At 36.0% G+C, this 10,597-nt stretch overlaps 1 protein-coding gene and 1 long non-coding RNA gene across 4 annotated transcripts; one reads left to right on the top strand and one right to left on the bottom strand.

Annotated features, from left to right (window-relative positions):
- Positions 1-1,436: 1,436 nt before the first annotated feature.
- si:ch211-110e21.4 lies at positions 1,437-4,601 on the bottom strand. Of its 2 annotated transcripts, none has more exons than XM_009299860.5 (2): positions 4,496-4,601; positions 1,437-3,045 (listed from the first exon to the last, which is right to left on the bottom strand). In XM_009299860.5, the coding sequence occupies exon 2, from the start codon at positions 2,918-2,920 to the stop codon at positions 2,195-2,197; it is 726 nt and encodes a 241-aa protein (XP_009298135.1). In that variant the 5' UTR covers positions 2,921-3,045; positions 4,496-4,601; the 3' UTR covers positions 1,437-2,194. The 2 variants fall into 2 exon arrangements, with proteins under 2 accessions (XP_009298135.1, XP_068075559.1); XM_068219458.2 differs by having other exon boundaries at positions 1,437-2,932.
- A 188-nt stretch (positions 4,602-4,789) lies between these two features.
- LOC137490784 (uncharacterized) lies at positions 4,790-8,993 on the top strand. 2 transcript variants are annotated; one of them, XR_011010845.2, is made up of 6 exons: positions 4,790-5,860; positions 6,106-6,249; positions 6,955-7,071; positions 7,163-7,204; positions 7,526-7,612; positions 7,997-8,993. It is a non-coding gene; the product is annotated as an uncharacterized lncRNA (long non-coding RNA). The 2 variants fall into 2 exon arrangements; XR_011010846.2 differs by lacking the exon at positions 4,790-5,860 and having other exon boundaries at positions 6,197-6,249; positions 7,526-7,656.
- Positions 8,994-10,597: the final 1,604 nt, after the last annotated feature.

Below are 10,597 nucleotides of genomic sequence, written 5' to 3'. Positions count from 1 at the left end.
AGCGCCGAGGCGGGATATTAACCTGTGTGTGGCTCAGCGGAAGCTGATTGGCTGCTGTTTGTGGTTCGGCGAATGCTGATTGGCTGCTGTTTGTTGCTTAGAGAATAGTGAGGTTGTGTGGTCTGAAAGTGGCTTATAATGAATGTTTCTGGTTTAATAGTGAAGGTTTATCATGTTTAATGGTAGGTCTGTTCACTGTATGAAACATGTTTGGTGTGAATCCAGCATTATAATAAAGTCCATGCTGCTTTATAACATGATAAATAGACCTGATGCAGTTTTGTTTTGTGACTCAGATCAAAATATTCTGTTTTCCTCAGTTCTGCTTCTGGAGAATGCGACAAAGTTTTGGAGAACAGTAAAGACTCGTGTGTCTGATGATATTTGTCTTTTGTTATTTTCTTTGATGGGACTAATGTGGGTTTCTTAACCCAATAAAAAAAGAATTATCTCAAAGTAGCCCACATAAAATAATAATGTTGCATAGACTTATATATGTATCTATGAGAGATATATCACTGTACGTTTCTGGTAGTGATCATTCTCTCGACCATATTATATATTGTGTTACACTGTACATTTTATATATACAAAAATAAGTTAAAGAAAATAGCTAAATGTAATATTTTCCTGACTCAAATTTTATTAATTAATGAATCTCTTTAACATTAATAACATCAAGATTAATACATTTGCTAAAGCTTACAATGATCCTCTTCTTAATGATTTGTAGAGTAGAGAAGGCTTCGTAGGCTTCTTCTTTTTCTTCTCTCCTAATTAAATGTGTGCAGAACATTTACATGAAAAGCATTTCCTGACCTGATATTTAGTTTTTAATTGTTTAATAGGGAAAGCTGTCCACAAACTGAACATCAGAATATACATCAACTATCTTATTACTATTAGTAGTAAACAATAATAATTTCTCTTAAGGAAGAAACAGGGCGGGGGCTCAAATCTGAAGCAACTTAGCACAGAGTAATTTAAATGTTCAGATCACTGTGAGCCTTTGACTGTAATTATTTATATTGTGGACTAAAATTAAACTGTAAATAAAGACAAACACAGAAGCTCATGTTCTGGGTCTCTTCATTCACACAGTCACACTGATGGCCCACTAGAGGCCGGTCTTTGTCAAGAGTGAGAACGGCATCAATATTCATGATAAAGCCCTCACTTTCTGTCTCACTTGTAAATCAATATATTGTTTACAGTGAACGAGTAAACAGGGGGATTTTCAGATACTTCTGTGGCAAAAGCTCAAAACATTATCAATAAGTCAGTAAAATCTGTGTTTATACAGTATAGTGGTTTGAAAAGGTGTTTCCCCCTTACTGACTTACTGTTTTATTTTTGCATTTTGTCATATTTTAAAGTTTCAGATCAAGAAATTTATGTAAATATGAGTCAAAGATAACACAAGTAAACACATCATGCAGATTAAAAAATTAAGGTTTTTATTATCAAAGCAAAACAAAATCCAAAACTACATAGCCCTGTGTGAAAAAGTGAAAAGTCACATTGTGCACGTCTATTATCAAACACAAAATGTTCTAAAGCGGTCTAAAAAGTTCATATCAATAAGCTTTCTCTTTGTACCACAAGGTGGCAGTCTTTGTACTTTCCTTTTGGGGGTGCAGATTGCATACGTTTTATTAAAATGTAAATATTTAAATTTATAAATGTAAATATAGTTAAAAAATATTCACTATTTTCCTAAGTGTATATAACTACTACTGTAGGAAAATATCAGAATTCGGCACATACTTTAAGTATTATCTTAGCTTGAACTGAGCCGATCTAATCCTGTTTATATGAAATGAGCCTGCTCCCGACCAGGTTTGAGCTAGCAGAACTGTTGCTATGACAACATCTCGGATCAGTTTCGAAGAACGTAACAATCCTGGATCGTGTCAAATCGTCAATTTCTTAAATCCAGCTAACCGAGTAATCCACGTATGAAGAACGGATGCCAGAAGCAGAAGGTGGTCATGATCACATGTGATATTTAATATCTGGTAGTGTGTAGAGTGTAAAATTTAACCTTCGCAAAAGGTCCTGCATTCTCTAATGCCGAGTTCAGACTGCAGGATTTCCAAAGTAGTCGTGTCACAGATGTTTTCACACTGCATGACTATCTGGGCTGGCGTTTTGTCGCCAAAGGTTAATTTCAAGCCCTGGCACAGCCTTGCTTTTAGGGTTTCTTTCCAGTGTGAATCTTCTCATGTCTTCTCAGAGCTCCCAACTGTGTGAATCTCTTGTTGCAGTGTGAACACATGTACGGTTTCTCTCCAGTGTGAGTCCTCTCATGTGCTCTCAGGCTGCCTAACTGACTGAATCTCTTGTCGCAGTGTGAACACGTGTACGGTTTCTCTCCAGTGTGAGTCCTTTGGTGCCGTTCCAAATCGTCAGCTGTCATAAAAGTCTTCCAACACTCAAAGCAGTAATGCTCTTTCACACCAGTGTGGATCTTCTGATGTCGATTTAAATTTGTCCGCCATGTAAAACCCTTTCCACACACAGAACACGAATACGGTTTCTCCGTTGTATGAACTCTTAGATGGAGCTTCAGAAATGAACCAGTCGTGAATGTTTTACCGCATTGATCACATCTGTGTTTTCTCTCTCCAGTGTGGGTCAACATGTGTCTATTAAGCAATGAGGAGATTGTAAAACTCTTTCCACACTGGGTACATTTGAATGGTTTCTCTCCAGTGTGGATCTTTATATGTTGATTAAGGGAAGATGATTGTGTGAATCTCTTACCACACTGGGTACATGTGAATGGTCTCTCTCCTGTGTGGGTCATCATGTGTTGATTAAGGTGTGATGATCGTGTGAAACTCTTACCACACTGGGTGCATGTGAATAGTTTCTCTCCAGTGCGGACCATCTTGTGAATCTTATGGCTGCTTTGCATCCAAATCAATCTCTTTCCACACGGAGTTAGGTGAAAAAATCTTGCCTCTTCTTTTCATTAAAGAATGATGTACTCAAGTATTTCCAGCTTTTAGTAGTTTATCATCGTCACGCAATCTCGTTCTTCTGAAATCAAAGAAAATAAAGTTGCTTTAGCAGACAGAAGACATTCAAATATGTGAAATGAAAACATCAGATATATTTGTCAGCATATTTCTAACCACAGTTAATAAACACTAGAAAAACAAGAGAATTGAGACACAGATAACATTAGCAACTGAATAAAGGTAAAATATTTATGAGGAAGCTGAAGACGATATGCAAGCTTATGAAATCATTTTGAATGTGTGCGGCAGTGCGCACTTTTCCTGCTCTCACAATTGCATGTCATGATCACGTGCGCTCCATGTACATTATACATTAAGCCAGGATGCACATTTGTCTTTATATTTAGTGCTCAAATTTAATACCTGAAAGATTTGCAAGTTTAGACGATATTACAAATATATTAAATATATTTTCTAATTAAGTATTAAAAAGCAGCGACTATAAAGACAACGGGATTTTCCAAAGTGTATAATGCCAATAATTACATGTATTATTCATTTTCATTTTGGCTAAATCGCTTTACTAATCTGGGGTCATCACTGCAGAATGAACTGCTAACTTAACCAGTATATGTTTTAGGCAGCGGTTGCCCTTCCAGCTGCAACCGAATCACTGGGAAACACCCGTACACTCTCATTTACACACATAGAATTCAATTCAATTCAATTCAGCTGTATTTGTATAGCGCTTTTACAATGTAGATTGTGTCAAAGCAGCTTCACATAAATGGTCATAGTAACTGGAACAGTGTAGTTCAGTTTTTACTGTTTAAGTTCAGTTCACATACACTACAGACAATTTAGCCTGCCCAATTCACCTGTACCGCATGTCTTTGGACTTGTAGTGGAAACCAGAGCACCTGGAGGGAACCCACGCCAACACGGGTAGAACATGCAAACTCCACACAGAAATGCCAACTGACACAGCCGAGGCTCGAACCAGCGACCTTTTTGCTGTGAGGTGACAGCACTACCCACTGCGTTGCCCCAAATCCTGAATATCACGATATTATACAATTTTTTAAATTACATTAATATCAACAACAACTCACGTACAATACTCAGCTGATTCAGTTGTTGCCTAGCAACATAAAAAGCGCACTGCGCTCCATTTTTGTCTTGTCAACACAAAAGGCAGTAAAAGCACGTTCGGTGTGAGATATAATCAATACAATGTGCTAGATATAATACAGTTTATTAAACAGGTTTAAGTTTGGGATAGTTGTATTATAAAGTTTTCTAACTGGGAAATGACATGATCTAGTGTTATAAGGTTGTCTATGGTCATCTATTCGCTGCGCTTTGATGGCTTCAGGAGGTTATTATTATGCCATTATTACTATTATGCTAAAGTTAGCATTATCCTTGATCTCTTACTGCAACTAACACACAAACCGCGGGATAGTCGACAGCAAAGTTAAACATATCACACCCGTGAACGCTACAGAAGTCAGATATAATACACTTACTTTGAAAAGACGCACAACACCCGTAACAGAAGAATAATTATACAGCAAACGGCAAAGTTTAGCATTCATCAGCGATCCGACTCATACTCCATCCACTTCATACACTGAGCGCCGAGGCGGGATATTAGCCTGTGTGTGGCTCAGCGAATGCTGATTGGCTGCTGTGTGTTGCCCGGCGAATGCTGATTGGTTGCTGTGTGTGGGTCAGTGAATGCTGAATGGCTGTTGTTTGTTGCTCAGCGAATGCTGATTTACTGCCTGTGTGTGGCATAGCGAATGCTTATTGCCTCAATCAGTCTCGGCTAAAAAGAAAGGTTGTGTGGTCTGAAAGTGGCTTTGTGGTTCCATATAGGAAACTGCATTGCTTCTTCCAGACCCTTTCAACTTAAAGATATTATTTGTTAATAAAGGTAAAACTGATATATCAGAGAACTACATCATCATCATTAACTTTTTTATTTTGTATGGAAAATATTTTATTCACAAACAAAAAAAATTCCAGTTTGTAGCCTTCTTTTTCACATTTTTTAATTGATGTTTTTATTAAATCTTTTAGACTAGTTAATAACAAGAAAAGTGACAGATTCTTGGATTTTGTTGGTAAATATTTTGGAAATATCACGGATACATAAGTCCTTCTTTCCTCTTGCTGTATTTGTTTTGTATGTTTGTCTGTTTACATTTTTTCCTTTCTTTTGTTTCTCTTTTTATTTTTTTACATTAGTTATCCTGATCTGTTATTATCATTGTGTTTTGTGTAAAACTGGATTTTGTATGTTTGTTATTGAAGTCAATAAAAAAGTGGCTGTGTGGCTTCCCTGCTGAAAAATCCAGCCTAAATCAGCCTAGGCTGGTTGGCTGGTTTTAGCTGGTCAACAAGGCTGGTTTTAGATGGGTTTTGGCCACTTCCAGGCTGGTTTCCAGCCATTTCCAGCCTGGTCTTAGCTGGTCAGGCTGGGAGATGACCAGCTAAAACCAGCTTGACCAGCCTAGCCAAGCTGGGAGTCCAGCCAAAACCAGCTATATCCAGCTTAAACCAGGCTACACTGTTAGACATTTCTGTAAATTACACAGTTATTTACTGTATTTCACCCAGTGTAATACTGCAAATTCGTTTTACGGTAAATAACTGTATTTACCGTTGCATTATGGGAATTTAGTGTGACGTCGAACAACATATACAGCGATGTACTGTATTTGTAAAAATTCGTGTATTATACTGTATTTTCCACAACTGCTTCAACGCCACCTTGCGGCGATTCGACTACTCTGCACCACATTTTGCCTGAGGACCCTGGAGCAATTCTGGAGGACAATTTATTAGTGTGCCTGAAGAACATACTGGATTTAACAAACTTTACTCTGGTAAGCTGAGGCAGTGTTTCATTTTACAGAATGTTTTGTGGACGAGAATAGAACAAAGTAAAGTATAAAGTTGGCTATTATTATTTTCTCTGGCTTGGCGTTATTTCGCCCATTTGAGAAATATATCATGTATTAAGATGTTACCTTTATTTAATTTATTACATTAACACTACTATTACTTTAAATAAGACTGTTTATGACTATTAGCCATTGTTCTCGTCATATCTTTTTATTTATTTACATAGGAACCGGTGTTGCAGCGGGTTTTGGTTTAGGAGGGAACCAGAGGTATGCAGACAGTTTTGGAGGACACTTAGCACGAGACAACGGTCCGGCAGAGAGTGTTTTCCCCCAGAAGAATATGAATGAAAGACCAACAAATAATCCAGGTAAAAGCGCGTCTGTCTGTGCTGACAACACTCGACATTGATTTGAGCACCTCTATTAGCATTTGTTTGCTCGGCAACATTGGCTGAAGCGATCTTAAAATGGTAATGTTAACTGTTAGCTAAACTGAGCTAAGTTTATACTGAATTGAACTCAAACTCATTTTAACGTGCAACGTTTAACTTATATTGATTTATACTATATATATTAGATGTTGTGAACTTATTTTTCTCTGGTTTAGAGTAACTTATAACGTTAGCTTGAGAAAATAACATCGCGACGTAACCTATAAGAACGTAAATCTATACAATATGCATAGAGGTAAAGTTGGTTTTATATTCGCACATTCGTTCATTTAGAAGACTCTATACTTTTTACCATGTTACTTTGAATATTCGATCAGAATTAGCATGCCAGTATGACTTGAAATCAACATTAACACTGTTTATTTGACCGTGAGCATGTTGTACTTTGATAGTCATTGGCTGCTAATATGATTTCGCTATTTAGAGTTTGCAAATAATACTTTTATGAAATTAAATTATTAAGGGGGAAGTCTGAATCTGCTAATATAAAACCAATTTTACCTCTATGCATTATGCTAATAACCACCTTTTTGCTATTTATTGTTTGCTAATAATTTTTTTATCACAACTCTTGACATTTGGTTTAACATAATTGTTACCATTATATTTTTTTCTGTTTAGATATGGCACGAGCACAGCAGCAGGTTTTGTCTGAAGAAACAAACAGCATTTCAGAGGAACATCTTGATCAGCACAGCCTTATGCTTAAAAAATAAGCAAGACCAGTAAGCAACCAAGGTAAACAAATAAAAAAAAGTTGTGTGGAGGTTGTGGATTGTAGCATGGTATTCTTATCTGTATTTTTGGCTTTTTTATGGTCTCAATATAGAATACTGGGAGCCTGCCTGTGCAAACTGGACCTCATACAACAGTAAGTACTGTACATCTATTTGTTTCTCAATATAGTAACGTTACTTTTAATACAAAATGTGTCACATGTTTAGTTGCTAGCTAAATAAAAAAATCGTTTTCCCTTTTTTATTAAACCATTTAGTAGGTTTTTTTTTCATCTTTGTTTATAATATTTTTGAGCAGATTGAGGTCTGTCATGGGTCAGACATTTCAAAATACAATAATTAGTATTGGGATACATGCATTTGTCTATGTATTAAATGTCTTTTTCCCCATTTCATGTTGCCTAAATATTTTGTAATAAATAAAATAATACAATTTTTTGTATAAATAATTCCAGAGGATGAAACAAAATGCACAGCAACAACCAGAGTGAGCCAGAAGATAGCAGGAGAAGTACTGAAGAGAATGACAACAATGAACAACAGTGAGTTATCCTTCTTTCACCAGCTAACTGAGAACTTGGATTAGGTGAGACACTCTCAATAGTTTTATCAGTATTCAGTCAGTTTTAGTTTATTAGGAATACATAAAACAAATAGTCTAATCTGTCCTGCAGTGAATCAACCCATCACAAATGCTACAATGTTTTTGTAAAACCTTGTTAGGGAAAAAAATAAACAGGACATTCTGGTTAGTTCTCTTTTAAACATGGTAGTGAGCAGGTTATGAGCAGGAGCCAGTTGCTCAGTACCAGCTGAAAACTACCCCAACCTAGCTGCCATGCTTCAAAATAATTAACCAGTATATGATTTATTTTTTTTAAACAAGCTTCTTCTATGCTTATGTTAGTCTGTTTGTCCTTATCCAGAGTTCTTCATAATCCTGGACTGGGCCAAATCCTGACCAGATGCTGTGGTGGTCATGGAGGAGTGAATCCTAAAAGACACACGTGATCAATGAGTTTCCGCATTGATCCAATGGGCCAGCCTGACCACCCGCTGGTGAACTTTCAAGTCTCTGGTGCCTAGACTGCGGCCTTGCACAAGTTTGGCTAGAGGAAAACTGGTCGTGCCCAACTGAGCCTGGTATCTCTCAAGGGATTTTATTCTACACTTTCGTCAGTTGGTGAAGTTTGTTCCATGCCACTGTCGCCACTGGATCACTTGGCTACGATTGGTGGATCGGTGGATTTGCTCTTCAGTGTTTGGACTTTCAGCAGTGACATTTACTGCTTCAATTCTGAAAACTGGACTGAAGCAGCTTCAATTTACAAGAACTTCTATGTTAAGCTGCTTTGACATCATTGATCTACATTGTAAAAGTGCAATAGAAATAAAGATTAATTGCATTTGAACATGTGAATTCAGACCTTGTTGAGCATTTGACACCAGAACTAGTAATATTTTAAAGTTGGGTTGTTTCTGAGTCGGCTAATAGTTACAAATATTTATTTTTCCAACAATATGCAATTCAGAAGTTTAAATTTTTATTGTACATGCATGTTCTAGTGCTTTGTGTGATTTATTTATTTTTAATGTGTTGATTTTATTGCTTAATGTAATTTTCACACATTTTCCTTAAATGCTTTAAGCATTATTAATGTTTTAAAGAATGGAATATTTTGTAATTGTGTCTGGTTTAATGTCAGTAGTACTTAGTACAATTGGGTTTTTTTTTCTCAACAATATGCAGGTCAGACACTTAAATTAGTTTTGTACATGTATGTTAATGTGCTTTGTCATTTTCAATGTTTTTTTTTCTTAAAATAAAATATTTTGAATGATTGAAATGTAATGTTTTTACACATTTTTAAGCTTGTTTTAAGCATCTCCAATGTTTTAAATAAAGAGTGTTTATTTTGTTAATATTTTGTAATTGTGTCTTTTTTAGGTCTATAGTATTAAAATAATATTAATAAAATTATATTATAAAATATTTAGGACAAAATTAAAAGGTTTACAGTAGCTAACTGTTAACTTAGGTTTTTACAGTAGTTAACCATTTTCAGACACTACAGTAACATGCTGTAAACGGATTTACAGTTGTATACTGTAAATCTAAAATACAGTAACTTACTGGCAACAGTGTTGCCAGTAAGTTACTGTAAAAACCCTTTAAAATGTCTAACAGTGTAGTCAAGCTGGTTTTAGCTGGATTTGGCTGGTTATTTCCTGACCTGATATTTAGTTTTTGGTTGTTCGATAGGGAAAGCTGTCTTCAAACTGAACATGCAAATACACATCAATTATTTTATTGCTATTAGTAGTAAACCATAATACTTCATTAATGATTAGCACTACTACTTAATGGAACAAAAAACTTCATTCATTCATTCATTTTCTTGTCGGCTTAGTCCCTTTATTAATCCGGGTTCGCCACAGCGGAATGAACCACCAACTCATCCAGCAAGTTTTTACACAGCTGATGCCCTTCCAGCCGCAACCCATCTCTGGGAAACATCCGCACACACACACACTCATTCAATTTAGCCTACCCAATTCACCTGTACTGCATGTCTTTGGATCGTGGGGAAAACCGGAGCACCCACGCGAAGGCAGGGAGAACATGCAAACTCCACACAGAAACGCCAACTGAGCCGAGGATCGAACCGGCGACCCTGCGACCTTCTTGCTGTGAGGCGACAGCACTACCTACTGTGCCTGGAAAGTTACTTGTATCTAAAAAATAAGCACCATACGGCAGTGGTTCTCAAACTGTGGTACGTGTATCACTGGTACGCAGGCTACTAGTGGTCTGCGGATGAATCAAATATGTCATATGTACATGCTACATATATTTAAATAAACTATAAAAAATGATTTATATATGAATATGATGACACAAAGTCTATATGAGGTCCAGGAAACATTTCCAGGTGCTGATAAAACTGGATTTTGTTTCGTTTTTTTACCTTTTAAGAACTGTGACGTACCATTTTTAAGTTTTAAAAGCACATTTTAATTTAAATGTTCTTATAATAGGAACTAATATGCCTCATTTTTGAACTAAACAGAGTTTTAGCTGCTTTACTGGACCAAATACTATATTTCAATACAGCTCATTATCAGTGGCGCAAAAAGGGGGTATGCAGTATATGCGGCGCATAGGGGCGCCACACATGGGGGGGCGCCATTGTACCAAAACTATTTTTGAAATTATCCTTACTAAAAGTTTCAAATAAAATAAATAAATATGTTTTGTTAAAAATGTTTTTTTTTTGCATTTTGTATGAGTATAATATTGTATTTTAATAAATAAAAAATTATACCATGAGTTGCATACGTTGGCACACACATTTTAATTCAAAATCAACACAATAACATGCAGTCGCAGAGCCAAGTGTAAAGTGTTCATGTAAATGTAACTTTAGATTTTTTTTTACAATTTTTATCAAAATAAAACTGTCAAATCATACATACAGTACAGTTGAGGTCAAAAGTTATAAGATTAATCTGAATTTTTTCTTTCT

Source organism: Danio rerio, chromosome 3 (assembly GCF_049306965.1).
Source record: "Danio rerio strain Tuebingen ecotype United States chromosome 3, GRCz12tu, whole genome shotgun sequence".
Classification (NCBI taxonomy): Eukaryota; Metazoa; Chordata; class Actinopteri; order Cypriniformes; family Danionidae; genus Danio; species Danio rerio.
The sequence above is the reverse complement of the archived record's forward strand: the minus strand, read 5'-3'. Positions and strand labels throughout refer to the sequence as shown.

Coding starts and splice junctions, on each gene's coding strand:
- si:ch211-110e21.4 (XM_068219458.2), bottom strand. CDS start 4,564: ATGAATGCTAAACTTTGCCGTTTGCTGTATAATTATTCTTCTGTTACG. Junction 2,933..4,495: donor GTGTTGTGCGTCTTTTCAAA/GTAAGTGTATTA, acceptor CCGTGTGGAAAG/AGATTGATTTGGATGCAAAG.